The 22,401-nt window shown below is 59.3% G+C and overlaps 6 protein-coding genes across 6 annotated transcripts; all 6 read left to right on the forward strand.

Annotated features, from left to right (window-relative positions):
* Positions 1 to 227: 227 nt before the first annotated feature.
* LSCM1_03951 (uncharacterized protein) lies at positions 228 to 1,466 on the forward strand (the record flags this gene model as incomplete). The annotated part of the gene is made up of 1 exon (XM_067321480.1): positions 228 to 1,466. The coding sequence occupies one exon, from the start codon at positions 228 to 230 to the stop codon at positions 1,464 to 1,466; it is 1,239 nt and encodes a 412-aa protein (XP_067176848.1).
* A 707-nt stretch (positions 1,467 to 2,173) lies between these two features.
* LSCM1_03952 (uncharacterized protein) lies at positions 2,174 to 2,704 on the forward strand (the record flags this gene model as incomplete). Its single annotated transcript, XM_067321481.1, has 1 exon — positions 2,174 to 2,704. The coding sequence occupies one exon, from the start codon at positions 2,174 to 2,176 to the stop codon at positions 2,702 to 2,704; it is 531 nt and encodes a 176-aa protein (XP_067176849.1).
* A 3,390-nt stretch (positions 2,705 to 6,094) lies between these two features.
* On the forward strand, positions 6,095 to 9,157 carry LSCM1_03954 (uncharacterized protein; the record flags this gene model as incomplete). Its single annotated transcript, XM_067321482.1, has 1 exon — positions 6,095 to 9,157. The coding sequence occupies one exon, from the start codon at positions 6,095 to 6,097 to the stop codon at positions 9,155 to 9,157; it is 3,063 nt and encodes a 1,020-aa protein (XP_067176850.1).
* Positions 9,158 to 10,410: 1,253 nt separating this feature from the next.
* On the forward strand, positions 10,411 to 11,691 carry LSCM1_03955 (uncharacterized protein; the record flags this gene model as incomplete). The annotated part of the gene is made up of 1 exon (XM_067321483.1): positions 10,411 to 11,691. The coding sequence occupies one exon, from the start codon at positions 10,411 to 10,413 to the stop codon at positions 11,689 to 11,691; it is 1,281 nt and encodes a 426-aa protein (XP_067176851.1).
* Positions 11,692 to 13,892: 2,201 nt separating this feature from the next.
* On the forward strand, positions 13,893 to 14,240 carry LSCM1_03956 (uncharacterized protein; the record flags this gene model as incomplete). The annotated part of the gene is made up of 1 exon (XM_067321484.1): positions 13,893 to 14,240. One exon carries the CDS (start codon positions 13,893 to 13,895, stop codon positions 14,238 to 14,240), a length of 348 nt encoding a protein of 115 aa, XP_067176852.1.
* A 3,374-nt stretch (positions 14,241 to 17,614) lies between these two features.
* On the forward strand, positions 17,615 to 19,039 carry LSCM1_03957 (uncharacterized protein; the record flags this gene model as incomplete). The annotated part of the gene is made up of 1 exon (XM_067321485.1): positions 17,615 to 19,039. The coding sequence occupies one exon, from the start codon at positions 17,615 to 17,617 to the stop codon at positions 19,037 to 19,039; it is 1,425 nt and encodes a 474-aa protein (XP_067176853.1).
* Positions 19,040 to 22,401: the final 3,362 nt, after the last annotated feature.

Here is a 22,401-nt window from a genome sequence, read left to right on the forward strand (position 1 = left end):
CTCCTTCGGACTGCTCTTGCTGGCATCCTCAGTGGCCGCCTCTCTCTCCCTGCCGGTGATCTCGTGCCTCTTTCTACACACAACAATAGCAGAAAAAGTCCCCTCGCTGGTGTCCGTGCGCGCTTAGAAGAGCGAGCACCACGCCACCAAGAGCACTGCCGAATACTGCCGCTTCACATAAGCGGCACACCGAGCTCACCCCCTCCCCAAGCGCTGGGAGAGCTTAAATGCATTCGGGTATTGTGGGTGGGCAGCAGGGCCCCAAGGCGCTCCTTGATGCGGTGCGGCAGGCGGTCCGTGGCGGTAACATTGAAATACTACGTCGTCTCTCTAAAGAGTTTCTTGCTGTTAGCGACAACGTAGAGAAATGCCGGGATGAAAGCGGCAACACGATAGTCCACCTCGCTCTAGACAAGAACCCAGCCACACTCGAGTACGTAATCGAGGCACTCCACGCAAGCGTCAACGCCACGAATGCGCAGGGGCGTACCCCGCTGCACGAGGCAGTGGCACAAGACTACGTGTCATGTTGTGAGGTACTTCTGAACCACGGCGCCGATGACACCATTCAGTCTTCGACGCAGTCCACCCCTTTTCACACGGCCGCGGCGTGTGGAAGCGTCGAGTGCATGGAAGTAATTCTTCGACATAGTGAAAAACCGGAGGTGAAGGTGAATGAACTAGACCGGCAGCGCAGCTCTGCACTGCACAAATGTGCATTTGATGGAGACGTGCGAGTGAGTCGGTGGCTGGTCGAGCACGGCGCCAGCGTTGACGCCGCGGACTCCACGGATGCGACGCCCCTCCTCATCGCCGTGAAGATGGGCCAGACGGAAGTGGTGGAGTATCTCTTGAGAAGTGGGGCGGACTGCAACCGGCAAGACCGGCAGGGCAACAGTGGCCTGCACTTCTGCGCCGTCCGCTGTGACGTCAAAGTAGCCCAGCTGCTCCTTGCTGCTGGGGCCAACCCGCACTTGCTCAACGAGGAGTGCGATAGTCCACTGCACATCGTTGCCCAGAATGTGCGCCTCGAATCCCGGACGTGGGAGGAGATGGTGGGGGTGCTGCTCATGGCCGGCTGCGACCCGCTACAGGTCAACGCCTGTAACAAGAAGCCGAGCGACTACGTCAGCCGCGGACTAAAGAAAATCTTTACCAAAGAGGAGGTTGAGCGGAGACTGCGCAGGGAGGCGCAGCTGCAGAAGGAGAGCGACGCCGAGCTCGCCAGGGCGTGGGAGCAGTGTGCGCAGTGGAAAACTAAAGTCCTCGAGAACCTTTCCGCTCGGCGCTTGTGGGAAGCGGCAGAGGACGAGAGGCTGGCGCGGGAAAAGGAGGAGCGCATTCGCGCTGCCAACGATGCGAGGATGATGTATGACGAGGTGCTCGCAAAGTGCCACTTCCAGGAGGCGGAGATACAACGTAAGAAGGCAATGCTGGAGAAAGTCAACGCGAAATCAGGGTGGTAGTGCAGCGCCATCTCTCCTCCTACGCCCGCGCCTCTACCCACCTCGGTGAATGCTCCTCCGTCACGCGTTCTTCGGTGTGGGTGGAGTAGGCAGAGTTTGGGGAGAGGGGACTGGCGCATCTTCTGAGACGTTCCTCTGCCGTTTTCGTTTTTCCTCCTCCCTGCTCTTAAGTCGTTTGCTCTCTCTCTCTCTCGCATCCTTTCCCCTCCCCGCCGCTGCCGACCCGCCCATGATGTATAATATATGCCTCCAAGATGATTGGCACAGCTTCTCACCCCCCCTACCCCAACGGAGCACGGTAATTCGAAATTCAACCGCAGCAGGAGCGACCCATTGAAGCAGGTTGGGCGTGCTGCGTGCCTTGAAGGGCATGCGCTCAAATCACTTCATCTCTTTCCGTGCTGGCGCCGAGCTTCATCTTGCACCCCTCCTCGTCAGCCTCATTGCATTGTGTTGTGACAGCCAGCGCTGCTTGCGAGGAAGCTTCTTCCAGAAACAGGTGGATAAGCTGCACCCGTGGCGTTACATGCGTCATCTGTGGCTATCGGCTCACGCCGAGGAGAGTGGTGGCACAACCGCATTTATTCTCTCTGGTCACTCGAGCGCATCTCTGTCCTCCTCTTTCTTTCTTTACCCCCCCCCCCCTTTTTTTTTGGTGCGCTGTGCGTTCCTTCTCGGTCAGGTAGCACACAAGGGTGGCTGCCGATATGAAGTCAGTGAAGGAGCGCGATGCTGCCGGCATGGCGGCGTTTGAGCTGGCCCTGCAGTACAGCTTCATTCGGCAAGATCGCTCTTACCACTTTGTGCAGCTCTTGACGGCGCTGTGCTCCTTTGTGTTCTTCTCACAGTTGGCGATTCTCAATGTGCTTCTCGTGCTGCCACCGCTGGTGCCGTCAGTGGAGCAGCATGTGGAATTGCTGCGTACCTACAGTCACCCGCTCTTGGTGGTGCTTTCTCTGGTGGCGCTGCTGCTAATCCGTGCCAGCAAGAAGCGCTTCGTCATAGAGCCCGGTGAGCAAACGATGGAGCGCCTCAACCGCGATATTTTGGAACCGTGCCTCGGCATGAAGTTCGATACACAAACAGGGCTGCTGTTCTCCGACTGCCGCGCCGGTAGTCTGCGGGGGCGAGAGAACTACTATTCCCTTCGCTACCTCGATGACCCACCGCCACCCCTCCCTTCCGCGAGAGCGATGGAGGCTCGAGGGCGGAGACAAAGTGAGGAAGTTCTTGCTTGAGGGCAGCTGACACGTGATGGAGAGAGAAAACATTTATCTATGCTCGCCTGCTGAATTGCACGAGCCGAGCAAGAAAAACACATACCAACATGCTGATGCGATGGCGTCACAAGCCCACGGGTAAACATCACGTAAAACAGCGCTGATACTCCCTCTTTTCCGGTTGGGGGTGGGGTAGTCAAGGACAAGAACGGAGTGAGCCGCTGTGCAGGGAAAACATTGAAGGGCCATGCGCTTTACGGAAGTGCAGATCAGCCTCGTGCGCTTGCACTTGTAGAGGCTAATACATGTGACTCGACGGCGTTCGGCCAAGCGGCGGGGAAGGGGAGGTGCGTGCAACGGGCAGCTTCGTGCCACAATATGCGTTGCTACCGGCCTCTCTTACCATTCGCAGTGTCGTTCGCTGCTCCTTTCTTCCCACTTCCTCCTCATGCACGCGGTTTCACCGCTGCTGTGAATCTTCGTCGAAGGCCGGCGGAGTGTGCTTTCCTATCCGACACGTACTCCTGCTGCATGTACCCCCTTTCTCCGTAGCCTTTCAACCCATCCTCACTCTTTTGCCTTTGTCCATCTTGTGTTGTTGGACCGTGGCGCCCCATTCACAGCGCTACGAGGCATTCTCCTGGCGCAGCATCCTGCTGGAAAACAAAGGAGGCCGAGGCAGCTGAATTCTCTCTTCGCGCCCTCACGCCCGGTTCCGGCCACTGAGCTGTGCGCTTCGTCTTTGACTTTTTTCTCCGGGGCCTTCGCAACCGTGAGGGAGAGAGCAGACCACTACGTACTTTCCAGCACGAGAAAACGTGCTCGATCACACTCGGCGCCGGCTATACCCCTTCTCGCCACCCTTGCATCCCGCACGACTACGTAGACTCGTGCTGTTCCGCCAAGGCAGTTAGAGACGAGAAAAAAAAGGGTATGATATGGATGTGGAAGAAACTGCCGCCCCTGCTTCTGTCCGCAGTGCTCATCATCGTTGTCTTCGCGGTCGCGCGGCGTGCCTCCGCACGCCGTCTTGTCGCCGTTGGGGACCTGCACGGCGACTATGAGCAGAGCATCTCCGTCTTGCGTCTTACGCGTCTCATCGACGACGTTAATCACTGGATCGGTGAGGATGCGCTCCTGATCCAGCTAGGGGACATTCTCGATGTTGGCCCCGACGATCTTCGCATTGTCCGCCTGTTGATGAAACTGCAGCAAGAGGCCTATGCGAGAGGGGGTGATGTGATTCAGCTGCTGGGCAACCACGAGCTGCGGAACTTCCGAGGCGACTACACGGCGGTGGACGAGGCGAGTCTTGCCACTAGTGGTGGCCAGAAAGGCCGTGACGCGCTCCTTTCGAATGCGACAGACCTGGGCAGATACCTGCGAACTCGCAAGGCGATTTTCCACTACGGTCCGTTCCTCTTTATGCACGGAGGTTTCTCAACGGCGACAGCCGGCATGATCACAAGTCTGAGCAAGGTGGAGCAGTTCAACTCGGAGCTCACCAAGGCGCTGCTGAACGGCACCATCTCACCTCTGGCGGGCAACGGGCTGGACCTGACTGAGGACGATGTAGGCGACGTCGCTAACCCTATTCTGGTACGCAGCATCTTGAATGTCAAGTGCGACGCTCTGAGGGAGGTACTCGAAAAGAAGTTTCCGGGCATCCAGTCTGTCGTAGTGGGCCACGTGCCACATAACCCACATAACTTCGACGGCTGGCGGCTCTGTGGTGGCCGGCTTATAGATATCGACTTTGGCATGTCGCGTTGGAAGAAGGGGGACCCAGGGCACGTAGCGGCTCTAGAAATCGAGGATGCTACGTGGCATGTGCAGCTTATCGAGACTGTGGCCGGATTTAGCTCGGCTTCGGGCACAAGGGCGCTCGTCCCACATACCCTGACGGTACCTTACTTACTCAGCTTCTCTGTGCTCATAATGGCCGTCTTGGCCGGGTTATTCCTTGCGGTGTACTGCATGCCGTTCCGCTTCACCTCAGCAGCTAAACCGCTACTAGAAGCGAATGTGGATCACTACGGCACAGTGTAGCAAGGATGGTGAATCGCAATCATCGAAAGAGCACTGCGATGGTATAAGTACGACAAAGTCTCTCCCCCTCCCCCCTCCCCACTTCGTTGACCCCTGCCTACCGCCTTGTGGTGCACCTGACCTTTCTCTTCCTCTGCTTCTCTTTTTGATTGGAGAGTATGCGCCTTTACATCTATAGTCTCGTTGAGTAGCAGCGTGGTAGCGGCGTGAAGGAGAAGGGGCACCGCGTGTGAATGACGTCTGCGGCAGCACTTGTTGGCTCTGATGTCTTTCTCTATTTCACTCCGTGTAACTTCACTGTCGCAATCGATACCATTCTTTTTTTTTCAAAGTTAACTTTTGCTTCTCTTGCGTCTTTCTCTATGCTCAACCACTTACCCTCCTCTCTTCCCTGGTGAGGGGAGGTGCTGCCATCGCTGCGTTGTGGCGATGTGACTTTGCGTGGGCGTATCTCCCGTTACGCTGCGTGCCTTTTTCGCATGTACTTTCCGACTGTGCGCTGCACGGTAACAACGACGGTGGCAGCGATCGAAGGAGCCGCTCCCTCTCGTTCCCTCTCTCGCGCTGCGATCGGCTGCTTCCTTACTAAGCTTATGCTCAACGACACGCCCCTGCCCTTTCCCCCTTCGCTCGAGCCCACAGATATGCTTTGGAGGACAGAGAGGCCGAGAGGGGGGTAGCAGTGGGAAAAAAAAAGCTGACCAAATATACGTTCAAGCCACACCATCTGCACTTGCAGCACCACCAAGTCACGAATGCGTCTGCAAGCCGTTCGTGGACAGTTCGTGAGGCGACTGAAGTCGCGAGGTGGGGTGGGAGTGAAGGGGGTGTGCAAGAGAGAGTCAATGAAAGAAGACGTCTTTGCGCCCCTCTTGCGAAGCCCCTCAGTTTCCTTTTCCAGCATCGTCTCTAGCCGCGGCCATCGCTGACCCCAACGTGCCTAGGGGCGCCTTCTGCGCAAGAGGTGCACACGGCGAAAGCCAAGCGTATGTAGCTGAATGCACTTCGTCCCTCTTCTGACATCCCCCTTTTCCGTCTCGCACCTCCTTTTTGCTGTTATCTGTCGCGATATTCTCCAACGCCTAACTGCCTGCACCGTGTTGCCCTCCCGCCACAGTTTTTGCTGGCGCTGCTGTGTTTTGTGTCCTGCCGCGCTTATCCTTTGCGCGCCCGCCAGAGTCGACTGCCGCTATCTCGTGCCGCTTACGCGCAACAGGTGTGCGGGGAGGCGCTCCCTGTCTTTTCGTCTCCCGTTCATTTGCTCTCCATCAATGGGGGTATCACGCCACCACCCGCTCATATACACGTACGCAGAAGCACACGCGCATTGCAGGCATTTCGCACAGGGCGCCCTTGTCAATGCCCAAGAGAGAAAAGGAGAAGAAGTCGCTGGCGCCTGCAGCGACCACGCCGGGGCTCGCAGATGAGGAGCGGTTGCTGGAGGTGTACCTGCACTGGGACGTGGAGGCGCAAGCGGCTCCAGAGGTGCTTGTTCTCGTGCGGCTCAACCAACACGATCATTTTGTTCTTCCTCGCCAGCTGCCTCTTGACGCGAACAGCGACTCGCGTACGGACGGGCAGCAAAATCCGCCTGATCCGCAGCTCTCTGCTGCATCACCGCTGCTTCTCCTCACCCGGCAGATGGTCCAAGTTGGTGAGTCGTCTGCACGCCATACACTTCTTAATGATAGCAAGGCCAACCGCATTGACGTGTACGCCCTCCCGAGCGCCGGCGATGGCGATGAAGCCGGTTGCAAGCAAGCGGGCGGGGCCTCAGGGAAGTTTCGCAGGAGCGCCACAGCGGTTGCCACCAAGTCCAAAGGAAAGGCAGCAGTCGGACTCACCGCTCTACCCGACGGGGCCCGCCGCATTGGGGGAACGACGCTGTCGCTTGTCCCGCTTCTTACAAGCTCTTCAGTGGACATTGCCGTGCCGCTCGATGCGGGGTCGCTCATCGATGCTGACGACTGCCTTCACTTTCGTGTGCAGTGCCGCGGCTCACCGCTGCTGTCGGCACAGTGCATGTCCCAGTGCCGTCCCGTGTTGTTGCGCGTATACAGCGTTGCAGGGCTACCCACGTTGGCATCCGTATCTCACTCCTCGTCCAAGGACATCGCCGCCGCCGCAGCTTCCAACTCACGCCGTCGCCTGCGCGCGTGTGTGTCGTTAGCGGGGGGCCGCGTGACGGTGCCGGCGCTCCCAATCAGGCCTGTAATCTCTCTCGAGGAGGCCACAGCGCCAACGACGTCCCCACCACAGGGCCCGACGGCCGCTTTCCACGAACATGTGCTCTTCTTGAGTGAGCTGGGTACACCTCTTGATGTTTACCGGAAGCTCTACAGTGCACCATGCGAGGTGTCGCTGTGGCAATTCTACGAGACGGACGCTCGGGGGACGGCTGCTACTGCCGCAGACGCCTCCTTGCCACCAGAGGAGGCCTCAGGGGCCTTACTTGGCACCGGCGGCTTCTCGGTGCGCGACTTCTTGACCGACGATCAAACGCGATTTTCGGAGGTGGTGCAGCTGCTGCCTGGTCGCTCCACAGTCGAGCTTGCAAAGGATTGCTCGTGCCTCACCGCCGGCTGCAGTGTCTCCGTGCGCCTCAACTTTTTCCAGCCCTTTACCCCCTTGCAGCACGTCGACACGGAGGGGCAGCCGCTCCTGCGCAAGGCCTTCCTGACCCGCGCTCTTGTGCACCTGCCGTACGCAGCACCGTGGATGGCCGACTTTTTGACGCTTCTTCTACAGGAGGTCACGGCATTGCCCCGCGCGACGCAGGATGTGCAGTTTTACCTACCTCCGCAGCCCTTGCCACCGCCCACAGAAACAATGGCGAAGGAGAAGTCATCTGGGGGCCGCAGCGGCAACGCCCACAGCCGCGGCGGGGGGAATCGCAAGGCGGGCAAGACAACCAGTCACCCTGCGCCACCAGACCTCCTGCCAGCCCCTCCATCGCCGTCTTTCGCCGACGAGCTGAAGGTTTACTCGCCGCCAGGGCTCAGCGGATTCGAGGTGGCAGACGGAGAGGAGCGGGTGTGGTGTTTTGAGGCGACGGTGCCCGAAGTACAGCGTGTGCTCAGCCGTCTTGGGGGCTTTTTGGAGGCTCGCGGTGTTGCGCCGTCGCAGGTGCGCGTGCGGTTCAATGCCGAACTGTTTGTACCGCAGCGCGCCTACTTGAGTTTTCCACCGTTGGTGATACCGCCAGATGGAGTAGCAGCTGCAGCGCAGGCGCCCGGCGCGCTCGATGGCGTGCCGGCGGCTTTGGAGGTGGAGCCGAGCGGAACGGGCGGACGGCTTCACCGTATTCGCCTCTGCACCGCTGTCGGCACCTTGTGCCGGATGCAGTCTCACTACATCCGTCGTACCCTCTCCGATGACTGCCTGCAGTGTCTGCACTCCTTGACAGCGCTACGGCGGGCTTCGTCGATGCGAGAGGCTGAGGGGCGAGGTTGGATGCCTTCGGCTGCTCTTCTCATTGCCGTAGAGCGCACCTTTGGCCAAACGCTGGAAAACGACGATTTGTTCGGCGTCGCTTTGGCCACCTCCGTTTCATCGACGACAGCATTAGCAGCGGTGGCCGCCGTGGAGGATACCGTGGAGGAAGCATCCGGCAGCAACGCTGGCGGCGCCGCTGCCTCCTTGATAGCGGAGGCGGCGGTAGGATCCCTGGTGTCTTTTGATGGCATGCTAAAGGCTGGAGCTCGCCGACCGGTGCCCCACGCTGTCCGCCTGCGCTTCCCTGTTACTGCGTGGATGATAGTGACCAAAACCGAGGAAGAGGTGCTGTGCGCCTTTCCGCAGAACACTCCCACTGATCTCGTGCGCTACCACATCGAAGGGCAGGTAGTGCGGTGCTCCACTTCCACCTTGCTCTACGTGCTCAAGTGCATGTGTCTTGCGAGCAGCATCACGCACAGCCACAACACCGCATTCGAGCGCGTCCTGCGCCGGCGTCACCGTGAGCAGTACGCGCTGTTGCAGGAGAGGGCGGCAGCGTCTGCAATAGGCAAACTCATGCCCGTACAGCAGGCTGCAGGTGACGCCGAGGGGTGCGTAGGATCCGCCTTTCACCGCATTTTTGCCGAGACTCGCGCTACCGCCACTAGCGAAGCGCGCGGAACGTATTCCAGTGATGACGACGAGACAGACTGGCTGGACTCGTGTGTGGACCAGTACTTGTACACGTGCTCTGCTTCTCCAAGCATGCCGTCAGCGCTACTGCGGCGCCTGCAGCCTGGTCGCGCGAGCTGTCATGGGACATCGGCTCAGTCAACCCAGCGCAAACAAATGCCAGCCTCTACCACCTCGCAGACGGACTTCGCGTACGACAAGCTGTGGCATATGTGCGAACAGCGTGCTCGCGCCTCGGCAACAGCGACGTGGGCAAACGGCCACGAAAAGCTGCCACGAATCCAATTTTAACCGGAAGAGATGGCGTGGACTGTGTCTGACATCCCTCCCTTTCTCTCCAGCGCCGTTTCCGCGCACGCCTGCTTTTTGCCCTCGCTCTTCCTGTTTCTCTTTTCATCTACTCATGTACACTACCAGCATGTCGAAGGACGTATCCTTACCTCTGCTGGGGCCTTGTCCGGCTTACCGGCGCCTCTTGTTCGGACCAACCAATTGTTCGTGGAGTATTCCGCCGATGCCATTTCCAACGTGGCTCCTTTTCTTCTCCCCTTTCACTCCTGTTTTGGACTTTGCTGCATCGCGTGTTGCCGGCCTTTCACGAGGCGGTGCGAGCATGTCGGTGAGCTGAGCTTCATCACGTCTTCCTGGCACATACCCTCACCTCTCCCGCTTTTTTTTTTCACTCTTGCGCACGCTTGCACGAGAGCTTGCGCCAGGTAAAGGGGGGCCGAATAAGGAGAAAGAAACAACCGCACACGGGTGAGGTGCAGCGTCGCGTGGCGGTCTAGGAGAGCCAGACGTTCTCTCAGACGCCTTTGTCCATAGCAGTCATGCAGGGAAAGGGGCGGGGGGTGGCTTGCTCGTTCCTGCGCTGTCTTTCAAACTCATCCAGGGCCTCGGATGCGCGGGCGCTGCTGTGCAGGGTTCCCCCCTTGCTGGTGCTACTCTGCCTTCCGCCTTTCGTCACCGTCTTCTCGTGATGCGGATGTGCGCTTCACGATGTTTACTCCGTTGCACGTCTTCCCTTCTCCAAGACTGCGCCACTCTTCTCCCGTCCCCCCCCCCGATTTCTTTCCCTCCTCTCGTTTGTCTCGTCGCCCTTCACACTCCGCCAACTTCCCCTTTTCCCCCTCTCTCGCAGTGCACACGCCCTTCAGATCCGTTCTGTCGCAGTGTTTCTCTCTGTCTCTCTCAATGTGTGTGTCTGCCTCAGGATTTGCCACTTTGTTTTCCCGCCCATTTGCATTACTTTCTTCGTGCTCTTCTGCGCATGTCTGGTGATAGGCTTGCTGTGGTGCCTCTCGGCCTGTCGTTAATTCTTGTCTTCCCCACCCCCCCTCCGTCTCTTTAACCTGCCGTTACTCACACACTTGCACGCACTTACATATCCCAACTAGAGCGGCAGCGGCTTTGGCGTCCACCCCCACTTCGTTGCCCCGCATCCCTCCCCCCTCGCTCTCTCGCTTTCCTTTTCCCCTCACGCATCGAAGACGTCAAGAGCGCGGAGTGAAGCGCGGGGATAGCTGACGCTCATCACATACAAAATGAAGGTTATCCTCAAAACCATTACTGGGAAGCAGCACGAGGTGGATGTGGAGGCCACCTCGACCATCCTCGACGTGAAGAAGTTGCTGGAGGACGAGTACGAGCCAGCGTCGCTGCGGTTGTGCTTCAACGGTGCCGTGCTGGAGGACAGCAAGATCCTGGCGGATGCGGGGGTCAAGGACAACGACTCGCTTGTGCTCGCTGGGCGCAAGCGAAAGATCCCAAAGCCGTCGGCGGAGCCGCCAAAGAAGGAGGTGGCTTCAGAGAGCAGCGCACCGCCTTCAGCTGCTTCGGCGCCTCCCCCGGCGATTTCGGCACCTGCTTCCACCACAGCATCTCTTGCCGCCTCAGAAGCCACCCCTCACCCGGCGGCTCCCACCCTCTCCGCTGTTCCTACAGCTACTCCAGCTACTGCCGCTCCTACGGCCCCCGCGGCCGCTGCTATTCCTGCCGTGCCTGCATCCTCGGCAACGAGCTTGTACGGGGTGGCCCCCAATTTGATCGACGAGGTGGCGTCAATGGGCTTCGAAGACCGCAATCAAATTGCTTTGGCGTTGCGCGCCGCCTTCATGAACGTCGAGCGCGCCGTGGAGTACCTCTTCGACGGCATCCCTCCCCACCTTGTGGAGGAGTTTACGCACCATACTGTTGCTTCCGTACCCTCAGTTGCACCGGGAGCGTCGATTCCGTCTGCCTCTTCTGCAACCGCAGCCGCGACGCTGTCGGCCTCTACCGCATCCACCGCCGCGCCATCCACTGCTGAGTCCGAGATGCGCGCAGCCCTCTCGCGCATTCCGCAGTTCGACGAGATTCGCGTTCTGTACAACCAAAACACGGATACGCTGCCGGTAGTGATGCAGCAGATTGCGATGCGGCACCCAGCTGTTTATGAGCAGATCGAGCGCGATCCGGAGACATTCCTCTCCATCATGGGTGAGGGCGGGCAGCCGGGTACCACGAGCGCGCCGTCCGGGTCCGTCGCGTCGCCGACGGGACAGGCCGCCACAGGCGCGGCGGAAGAAGGTAGCTTTCTGAATCAGCTGCAGGGTGGACTTGAGCTGACGGCCGAGGATCGCACTGCGGTGCAGCAGCTTGTCGAGTTGGGAGGTGGCATGTGGGACGAGCAGAGCGCTGTGCTGGTTTACCTTGCTACCCAGCGAAATCAGGAGGTGGCGGCGAGTGTCTTGTTCGAGCACGGCGGCGTCCCGGCGGAGTTGTTGGCGGAAATCGCCACCCAAATGGCCGACGAGGAGGCGGAGGATTATGAGACTGAGCAATGACGAGAACGAGGGAGAGACAGCTGCTATGGACGCCCTCGAGTGGTGCTCGTTGGGCTGCTGCTTGTACATGTACGCTTTCAACTGGAACTCTTGCTCCTTACGCCTCTTTCACCTGTCGCCTCTCGCGAACCTTGACTTCCCAGCTGCCCTGCAATGTGAGCCTCCCGCAACTTCGTACTTTATGCGGCGCCGTCGGCGGTTTTGACAGAAGTGATTGACTGATGAGCAGTGGGGAGCACGGGCGAGCACAAGCGCTGTGGCGTCCCTTACCGATGCTTTGCCCTCCTCACTTCTCCTGTCGTGCCGCCTTTTCACTTCTGGGTGCTTTGCCGTTGTGCTTTCCCGAAAGGGTATTGGCGCATCTGTTGGTTCTTGTCGGTGGTTTATTGCGTCGACGCGTATGTTTTTGCGCGTGTGTTTGTGAGGTGCACACCGTCCACTCCTGGCACAGCGCCGCCAGGCACGTATTCGATCCCGTTGGTCGCCTGGTTCTTTTTTTTTCCCTTTTCGACCACAGACGCCGGCGTGTGCTCCTGCCACGCCTGCTTACCCCTTTCCCTCTTTCCTTCTCCTTTTTGATAGCGGAGGACACACCTCAGAGAGCGGCAGCACGTGACGGTGGCCGTGCAGTGCCCCACTCCGCAGGGAAGTTAGGCGCTCCCTTTCCCTGCCCATCCCGGAGCCGCTCCCGATGGCTGCAGGAACGGACGCTCAGGGCGCGTGGAGGCCGGGCCGACGTACCGCCACTGATGCCGGCGGTCAGCTCGTGGATGGCGGTGCGTCGGAGCCGCCTGCCGCCGCGAGCGCGCGTGCGCCACCCTCATGGTAGCCACGGCATCCTCTGCGACTGCAACGGGTATCCCGCCCGGCCCTCGCGCGGCCCACTGGTGGGGTGTGCTAGCTGAGCCGCTCCAAAGGGAGGAGAGGGGGTGCAGCAGGTGGCGAGCAGCGGCGAGGCGAGGGTAGGCCGAGTATGAGGCAGGAGCCGTGCTCCGATGACCGAGCCGGCGCACTGCCGTATCGCGTGCCGGCTGCTTCCTCGCACTGCGAGGCGGTCAGGGCCTGCGCGACGGACTGAGAGGAGTACAAAGTAAGGCTATCATTGTATGACTGAAGGTGACCTGAAAACACGCAGCGCCTGTCTGCAACGCTGTTTTCTTTCCATTTTAGTACTCGTTCTTTGCATATGACGCAAGCTGACGTCCTTTTTTTGAAAATTGTCGACAGAGGCGCGATACGGCCATTCAGGGAGAGCGTGTTGGTGCAGCCTACGGAATGCTTCGGCTGATGGTCAGGGCGGCGGCGCATTCTTTGCTTTCCTGCTCGGCCCTGATAGATACGAGGCGCCATTTCTCATGAAGAGTCGAGGGAAGGAGATGAAGAAGCAACAGTAACTGAAAGCGGCAGCGAATGTGTGTCCAAAGAATGCTGGTATGTAAGTGAATACAGTGTGGGTTAGCCAACAGTTCTCCGACGTCTAACGTGCGGCTTCTTGCCGGGGGGGGGTAAATAGCATTTCATAGGCGAGTGGCCACCGCGGTACTCTTGGGCGACTGTGTTGGGAGCGCGCCGATGAGGCGACACGCCACACGCGCAGGGCAGCAACACCCCCCAACACTCGGCTCCTCTTCGTTACCTTTGTGGCTTCCGTCGTTCTCCTCATCCTCCTCTACCGTTGTCTTCTTGTGCTGGACTCGATGACGAAATGGCGGCAACGTCGGTGGTGTCGAATAGCACCATCGCCTGTCCGCGACTGCAACTATTTTTTTCCATCTTGTGCCATATCCTCATGTTGCTCGTCATTTCTGTAGGCTCTCCACGTGAGTAGCCAGCGATGGTGGGAAAGACGCGGTAGAGATCAAACGAGGAGAACGTGGCGTTGGCGGTGACGCGGCAAACTGCCACCGTCAGTAGTGTATCATCGAACAGAGAGTTGGGTCTTCGCTTCCTCGTAGTTGGAGCGTTCCCCTTACACCTACGACCTTTTCGTTCTTCATCTTCGCTATTTTCTCATCGAACACCATCGCCTCCAACCTTTCAGTAGCTATTGGTGTAGTCGACGCACCTTCATCGTCGTGCCGAATGTCGAGGTCGAAATCTTCCACTCAGGGCTGCCGCTTTGGAGTAAAAGGCCTGAAGGTACCGACACGGGCCTGGTGGCCGGCCCTGAGGTGCGCTGAGATGCGCACATTATAGCGCAGATGCGTTGCAGGAGGGGCATCGTAGCTGTCGTGGATGCCTTGAGACACAGCGAGCTTCATCGCATGCTCGACCTAACGGCGCTGGTGTCTGTGGGCATCAGGGCAGTCTTGGGTGCCGGCGTTTTCTGCATGACAGGACACGCGGCCCCTCTCTACGTCGGACCAATGATGCCTTTGCTCTTTCTTGTAGGCATGTGTCCATGCTTCTGCATCGGATTGTGCGACGCGGAGCTCTCGATGATGATGCCTGTCGGAGGTAGCGCCTACACCTATGCTTTCCTTGCATTTGGGGGACCTCGCTGGCTACGTGGTGGCTGCGTACCTGATGTTGGAGCATCTCCTTTCTAGCTCATCCGTGGAGGACAGCTGGCCAGCGTGTTTGTGCGCGCGCTACCGAGAGAGTGGGGGTGGGGTGGGACTGGACGCAGTTTTCAGCGTTTCTTGCTGGCTTACCAGTCGTGGTGGTGAGCTTCCGCTTTGCCTCTTCGCGGGGGCATTGCTGAACCTCCCTGTGATTCTCACCTGTGCGGTGGCCACGGCGGCGCTCTGCGCCAGTGAGCGGCGTCCTCGTGTGTTTGAAGGCGGGGGGGTGCTTTGTCGCTTTGTGGGTTAGGGGCTCCACGACGCCGTCAACCACTGCGATGTCTTCCGCGGCTACCTGACCCCTTTCATTCAACCCCCCCCCCCACCCAAGCGGGGGCTCCTTTCGTCGCTTTGGAGTCAGCAGCATCTTCTGCTGTGCCATTGTTGTTCGCGAACTTCGGCTTTGACACTGTCTGTGCCACGGCGCACCAGTGCAAGCGGCCTCAGGGTAACCCTCCACGCAGCTTGGTGCGGACGCTCTTCATGTGCACCTCGTGCTACTGTGTGGTGACGCTGGTTCTGACCAGCATGATGGTCTAGCGCGTGCTCAACGTCGATGGCCCGGCTACCGAGGCCTTCCTACGCGTGCGTGCGCCGCTGCCGCTTCGCGTGCTCGTCAACGTCGGTGCTATGGCAGGACTAGTCTCCGTGTGCCTCATGCTGTTTTTGGCCATGCCACGCCTGCTTCTGGCCCTGGCTACAGACTGCCTCAACTCCCCTGCCCTCTTCTGCGTGCACCCCCGCTGTTACGCGCTTGTAGCGGCTACTGTCAGCACAGGCATTGCCGGCGACGTCGTCGCTGGCATTATTGCCTCTTGACGCGCTCGGTGAGCTTCTTCCTTTCAGGACTCTGGCTGTGCTCATCGTGGTGCGCGCGTCCATGTGGCGGCTGCACTACACTGCCCCCTGACGCGCCGCGACCCTTGCGGGCACCGCTTTCCCCTTAATCCTTGCATTGGGCGTTTTCTTCAACGCGCTGCAGCTTTTTTTTTTCGTTTCCCCGAGCACGTGGCGCAACGGCGCCGTAGTGCCGGCCATCTCGCTGGTTTGGTACTTACTGCATTGTTGCTGCCGCCTATAGCTCCTGGCGGGATATATGGAGCAGCCCACCGGCGTCGCCGCGTCCTCAGAGGAGGAAACGATGGTTACCGAGCTCAGCTCCACCTGCGGCGTCGCAGATTGCACCCCTGGCACCTACCTCGGGCAGGAGATGGCGGAGGAAAATCTTTCACTAAAGGACGCCGTGGCGGGTGAGGAGCTCTTTCTGGCCGCTCCAAACGCGCGATAAGGGCGCAGCGTCTCTGCACCGTCGATGATTGTGAGGTGATCCTCAGCACCGTGCCAGCGTCTAGCGAAGCCCTTCTCTTTCCCTCCTTGTCTTTCCAAGCTATGACGCGGCGTGGGGTAGGCCGTGCTGAGCAGAGTACCTCCCCTGTGAAGGCATCTCTCTCAAGCTCTATTTTGCAGCTCCTTTTGTTTTCGCGTTATCGTCTCTGTCCCTTCGGCTTCATGGATGATGGACTTGTCTACCGGTCTGTGGCGCCAAGCCGCCTTCCCCACCTCGCAGCCGCCCTGTGCATCGCAACACGCGACGACAAGAGCTGCTTGGCAGCGACTGTGTCATGCCAAGGAGCTTGAGTGCTGTGCAGAGGGGGTGACAGGAGGCCGCCCCTGCCCAGCTGCGTCCGCGCACCGGTCTTCGCGATGAATTCGTGCAGCGGCGGGGTGACTGGCCGTGGCAGCAGACAGCGCGTATGGTGTGCCGCCTGCTACTGCGATAGCACTGTGGTGCCCCCCGCCCCTGCCAGAGCAGCTGCCTTCGCTTGTTTTCGCCTTGAGAGCGCTTAGCCTGGCCTTGCGCTCCACGTGCGACGGGCGACTCGCGGACCGCTCTGCGCATGCCTCAGACCTCGCCTCCGCTCTATGGTCTTGCACGCTGCGGTGCTATGGTGCACCTCCCACGTGTGCCGCACGAGTCGACCGCGGCGGGTGTCTATTGGTGCTTCTCTGCGCTCCATCAGGGCGAAGGTATAGGGGCCCCTTGCGCGTGGCGCACCCTCTGCTGTCAGAGGCGTGCGGACATCGGTGGAGGCGGAGCGCCCCTGGCTGCCGCTGGGCCATGGCAGCGTCCCGCCTCCCGCGGCGCGTGCGGGGGCCCGGCAGCGTGCCGAGGGCGCCGCGAACAGGACAGTTGGGCGCTGCAGCCCGGCACGCGAGAAGCTCCCGCCAGCGTGTCGTGGGGTGCCGCGGCTTGAGGGGACCGAGGGCGGACGGCGGCGCGCAGGCAGGGCGCGGGGGCTGCGAGGGAGCTGGCCTGCCGCACCCTGGGGCAGGACCGTGGAGGCGGGCCCCCGCCTGGACGACGGCGTGCAGCTCACTTGCTCAGGCCCGCCTGGGGCAGGCGGCACACCGCGCAGCCGAAGGGGGAGGCCAGCAAGTGGCCGCCAGGCGCACGGCCTGGGCGTGACGGTGGCGGTACCGGCAGCGGGTAAGCTGTGGTTGTGAGCGTATGCATCTGCTGATGCGTGTGTGGTGACTTGAGTAAATCCGAGGTAAATGCTCAGTTCGCTGTCTCTGAGGGTTCAAGGGTGTAGTGACCCCGCGAATGTGTGGGCTTCTGTGTGTGCCGAGGTGGTTTTGCTGTGACGATACGGAGCGAGTGTGCTGCATGTGGGTCAAGTCCGTCGAAACGGAGGTATCTGTGCCCTCAATCTATAGATGCATATGTCCGAAGGGAGGCCCTTGCGCTTTTTTGTCCGTTGGCTTCACTTGTGTGTGCGTAAACTCCCTCTGTGCTACTCGCGACGATTCTGCGTTTTGTTGCGGGCGATCCGCACGTGTTGCGTTGCACGCTTTGAGCCATTTTCTGTTAGCCGGCGGTCAACGCTTGCGCTTCTATCCATTGTGGGGGAAGTGTGCGCGTTAGGGGCGTCTTGATGTGGTGCATGAAGGAAAAGCTCAAGGGGTTCAGCTAAGATGGAGACGATTGTGTTGGCGGGCGCGTTTCTGGTCTCAACTTGTCCGTCCCTTCTTGGGTGTGGGGGCGTGGGCATAGTGCTGATGCTCACCTTCGTGGTATCAGTGTGTGGGTGTTAGCTGGGCGCGAGCATTCACAGAGGGCGGAGACGGATGCGCGAATTCATCCTTTTGCGGTGGCCGAGCCGCCTGTAGCGGTGGTCTTCCCCTCTCCCCACGCAGATACGCGGCCGCTGACGTGTAGAAACCAAAGGCTAAGAAAGGGGACCAGGCGCGCCTCACTAGCGGCTGTGCGAGGCCTCTCTCGCCTTGAGCCCCCTCACCGCTGCATCGGCCATCACCGTATCATCTATCTCCTTCATCCCTCTTTTTTTCCTGCCCATATGTGCCTCTGTCGGTATGCGTGCTCTACGCTTATATATATATTGGCACCTAACCACACGAAGAGCAACACGTGTGTGTGTGAGTGTGAGTGTTTTTTTTCGTGTGTGCGTGTGATCGCCCTCATCGGTGTCCACTCCCCTCATCCCTTCCTCCACCCCATTTTTGTTCTGGCACGCGCTACGTATTTGCTTCGCTCCACCTCATCCGTCGGGGTTAAGCCGCTCATACCCACAGCATCGTCTTTGCCATTTTCAATAGAGCAAAACAAACAAACAAAAAGAGATCCCCTCTCTTCCCTTTGTATCACTGCTTTGCTTCTCCGTTTCGCGCGTTTTAAGGCGGCGAAAATGATGTACACAGGCGAAATTGAAAATGGCCAGATGCACGGCCGGGGCTGTCTCATCTACCCGAACAAGGAGAAGTACGAGGGCGACTGGGTGTACGGCAAGCGTCACGGCCACGGCACATACACGTACGCAGACGGTAGCAAGTACGATGGCGAGTGGGTGGAGGACAAGGTGCATGGCAAGGGCACGTGCTACTACGCAAGCGGCAACCGTTACACTGGTGACTGGACGTTTGGACGCATCAACGGCCGTGGAACTCTCGAGTACGCGGACGGTGATCGCTACGACGGCGAGTGGAAGGATGGCCGCATGCATGGCAAGGGTCTCTACTACTATTCCAACGGTGACCGCTACGATGGCGAATGGAAGGAGGATAAACGCCACGGCAAGGGCACGGTGACGTACGCGGGCCCTGACGGTAGTGTGTCGGAGAAGTTCGACGGCGACTGGGTGGAGGGGCGCATGCAGGGCTGGGGCAAGTACTACTACGCCGACGGCGGCGTTTACGAGGGCGAGTGGCAGGATGGAAAGATGCACGGCAAGGGCACGTACATATTCCCGAACGGCAATAAGTACGAGGGCGAGTGGTGCGACGACGTGAAACAGGGCTACGGTGTGCTAACTTATGTCAACGGCGAGCGCTACGAGGGCTATTGGCTGGACGACAAGGCGCACGGCAACGGCACTCTCACCTACCTGCAGGGTGACCGCTACACCGGCGAGTGGTACCAGGGCAAAAAGCACGGCCGAGGTACGCTGGCCTACAGCAACAAAGACACGTACGAGGGCGAGTGGCGCAACGACAGCGCGACTGGCCGAGGCGTGCTAGAGTACGCGAATGGATGCCGCTACGAGGGCGATTGGTTGGACGATAGGCGCCACGGCGATGGCCAGCTGCTGCTGCCAGACGGCTCCAGCTACGAGGGTGGGTGGGTGTGTGGTAAGAAGGAGGGACGCGCCCGCATCATCCTCAAGTGTGGGGCCGTTTTCGTGGGCAACTGGAAAGACAACCAAATCGTGGGCGAGGGCGAATTCCGCCTCTCCGAAAACTGCGACCTCAGCAATCCCGATTATTAGAGCTGACCCCTGTGAGTCACGTTTTTTTCTTTTCCGTTCGTTCTCTTGGACCCGCCCTCCATTCTCACGTCGTATGGCGGATCTTCCATCGCCTCCTGTGCGTTACTTTTTCTTTTTTCCTACTTTGGTTCTCTCGTTGTAGATGATCTACTAGGCGCGCGCCTTCACGGCTGCCGCCGCCGCCCCGCTCGTCACTCCTTGCGTTTCTAGCGGCGTGTGGTCGTGCCGGGAAGGTTTGTGACGTGGCGCGGAATGGCACTCGTTCTTTATGTTACCGTTGTTGCGCAGCGTTTGATGATCGCGTTTGGGTTTGTCTGTCTGCGCTGGCGTGTGTATGCGTGGTATGCGCGGCGCGATTAAGGTTTCCTTTTTAGTGTGGGGGCTTGCTGCTGTTTCGCTCTCTACAGAAGCACGGGTGTGCTTGCTCCTAGATCTCTTCTTCCCGCTATGGGCCATGTGGCGGCTTCAGGAGAGGGATTGTCCGCATGCGCGTGTGCGCATCCGTGCTCACGTGTCTGCTGTCACAGATCCAGGGGTACGAAGAGGAGCGCCGAGGGCAGAACTTTGACTTGAGAGAGCCAGGGCCGCGCCACTTCCCCCCCTTCCCCCCGTATCTCTCCATCCGCTCCTTTGTGCACCGCTTCTTAAGCCGCCCCCCTCCAGGTGCGAAGCGCCGCTGTGTTGGCGCGCGTGCGTTTGCCGCGTCTTCGCTCTTCGTGTGTGTCTTCGTCGCTTGGCGTGTTGCCGTGGCTCGCTCTCATGCACACATGCCAGTCTTTCTCTCTCCCCTCTGTGCTGATCTCCTCTCCTCTCCTCTTATCATAGACTGCGAACGTTGCATTTTTTTTCGTCTAGTTCTACACGTGCGTATGTACGCTATTTGTTGGGTGTGGGAGGGACGTATGCGTGGGGATTTTCCAGCGTTAGTGCGAGCCACCGCCGGCAGAGTCCCCTTCCGTCTCTCGTCGATATACGTTACAGCCATATCTCTTTCTGTGTTCGCTTTCATCCCCCCTCTCCCCCTCCTCTCTCTCTCTTGCTCGACCTTCTGCGTTGGCGGTTTTAGTTTCTGTAAGGTAGAGTGACCACGAGGAGCGCGTGTCTCCCATTGCGCGCCGTGCCTGGGACGACTTGGACAAAGCTGCTGCACGCGCACGCGCTGAGGGACATGCGCATGCGTGAACACGCAGACTCATACAGGCACACGCACACACACACACATACGCACACAAACACAGGGACACACACGCACTCACACGCGGTGGTGCAACAATGTGGCGAGAAGAGGTGAATATCGGCATCTGCGGCAGCACTCCTCGCCTCCATCTTCCCTTCGCTTTACCCCTCCCGTTGCTTTCTGTCCGTTTCTCTGTGTCTGTATGTGTGTACGTTTTCCCCCTCTTCCCTTCTCTCCCCTCTTTTTTGAGCGCTCGCTGTCCTTTCTGCGTGAAAGGGATAAGGGCAGCGCTTACAATTCAGACACAAAGCTGCACGCCCACGAGGGAAGAAAGGGCTCGGCGGTCGTTGGGCGAAGAGGAGAGCGCAAAGAAAAGGAAAAAAAGACGAAGCATACCCAATGATCAATGAAGGTGTAACGCGCACGACGCAAGTGAGAGAGCGTGGGGAGGGGGAGGGAGAAGTGCGGTGGCTCGGTCTTTCTCTGGAAAGCGATTTTGAGGGGTGGGTGAGCGTGAGAAGGCAGGCAGGCAGGCAAAAGAGGCAGGCGGAGGAAAGCCGATGGTGAGGGAAGGATGTCTGGGCAGGGGGCACTCGCATCACTGATAGCCACCGCTCCATCTTTTTACATCTTCCATCGTTGGCTGCTTCGCTCTCCCTCTAACGGGCGCCCTCTGATCACTGCATAGAACTCGGTGCGGGGCATGGCGCTGCCTACATGGCAGGTTTCCCCGATGCTCGTACGGCACCTAATTTCGTCTGCTCTACCTTCACGAATGTGTGCACGGCGAAGTCTCCCTCCTTGTTCAACGAAAAAAAAGAGATGCTCTTCTGGGCAAAGGCCTGGCGTGTGCACATGGAATCACTTCAAGCATCGCTTCATCCCTCTCGAACTCACCCCCTGCTTCCCTTCTCTCCCCCTTTGAAGGCCGCTGCACTTCTGGTCTTCCTTTTTGTGCGTCCTGGTCTACACACACGCCCCATACCCCTTTAACAACGGCAAGTTGCGGCACAGATATCGGACCTCTTTGAGTGAAGTCAACACAGCAATAGCGAGCTCGACTAGATGAGCTAGCTCCTCTATCATGGCTGGCCGGTACTCATGATCTGCTTCCTCTTCTACCGCCCCCGGCGGCTGCGCCACTCTTGAGGCTTTCCTCTTCGCGTGCGCGAGGGGTAGAGGGAAGTACGGCAGGGATACAGTGTTGAGTCATGATGTTCACCTACCCCCCTCCCCACTTATCTTCTCCCCTTCCCGAATCGCGTTGGTTCGTTGCCCCCTCTCGTACTATACACTTCCTCCTCTTGAATTTTTATTATTCTAGTCTCTACGAGGGAGGAAAGGATTGCGCATGTCGCGTGACTGCAATGCGACATAAGAGCGTCTCAGTGAAGAAGAGGAACGTGATGTAGGTGGCTGGTGCTCCTGCTAGTCGCATGCGCTTGAGCAGCCCTCCTCCACATTTGGGGAGCAAATCTCGCCGCGGCTTCGCTGCGCTCGCGGGTCTCATTTCTCCTGTAAGCAGACTTCTGGCCAGGACTAGACCTCGTCCCCCTCACGGCGCGTGGGGACACACCGCCGGGGACGCTGGTCGACAGAGCACACCACTATCGTTTTATGGGAGAAAGCACACACAGACATTAGGCCGCTCGCGGGACGGGCAAGGGGTACATACGGGCTCCGCCCGCGAGTGCGCTTATACTTAGTGGTGGGCCCCTCGCTGCGCAGTCCGTGTAGGCAGTGCCACCCGAACAGCACTCACGGGGCTGGTGAGGTGTCGGCGCGTCTGCTCCCTAACAGGGTGGGGGGAACTAGGGAGCCGCATGGCAACACGTTGACTGGGCGCAGCCTCATCCACTTATGAAGGAAAAGAAGACATGAACCGAGAAGAGAGAAACTCCACGCTCGCAGGTCGCAGCAACGGTGTACAACAGGCTGCAGTTACGAGTTCAACGAGAAAAACAAAACATCACACTCTCCTACAGCGCAGCCAATCGTTACAGGACAGACAGCAGCTTCGACAGGCGCCCTCGCTGCCGCTACCGGAGGCCTGCCCACAAACCTCCTGGGCGGGCGGGCGGGCGCTTGCTCCCCCGAGACTATTGTGTGAAAGGCGATGGTGGCGTGGAGGGCGAGAGGGCTTCGCTGCTTCACCAGGTATCCACCGTTTGCGTGCAGAGCACTC

Source organism: Leishmania martiniquensis, chromosome 30 (assembly GCF_017916325.1).
Source record: "Leishmania martiniquensis isolate LSCM1 chromosome 30, whole genome shotgun sequence".
Lineage (NCBI taxonomy): Eukaryota > Euglenozoa > Kinetoplastea > Trypanosomatida > Trypanosomatidae > Leishmania > Leishmania martiniquensis.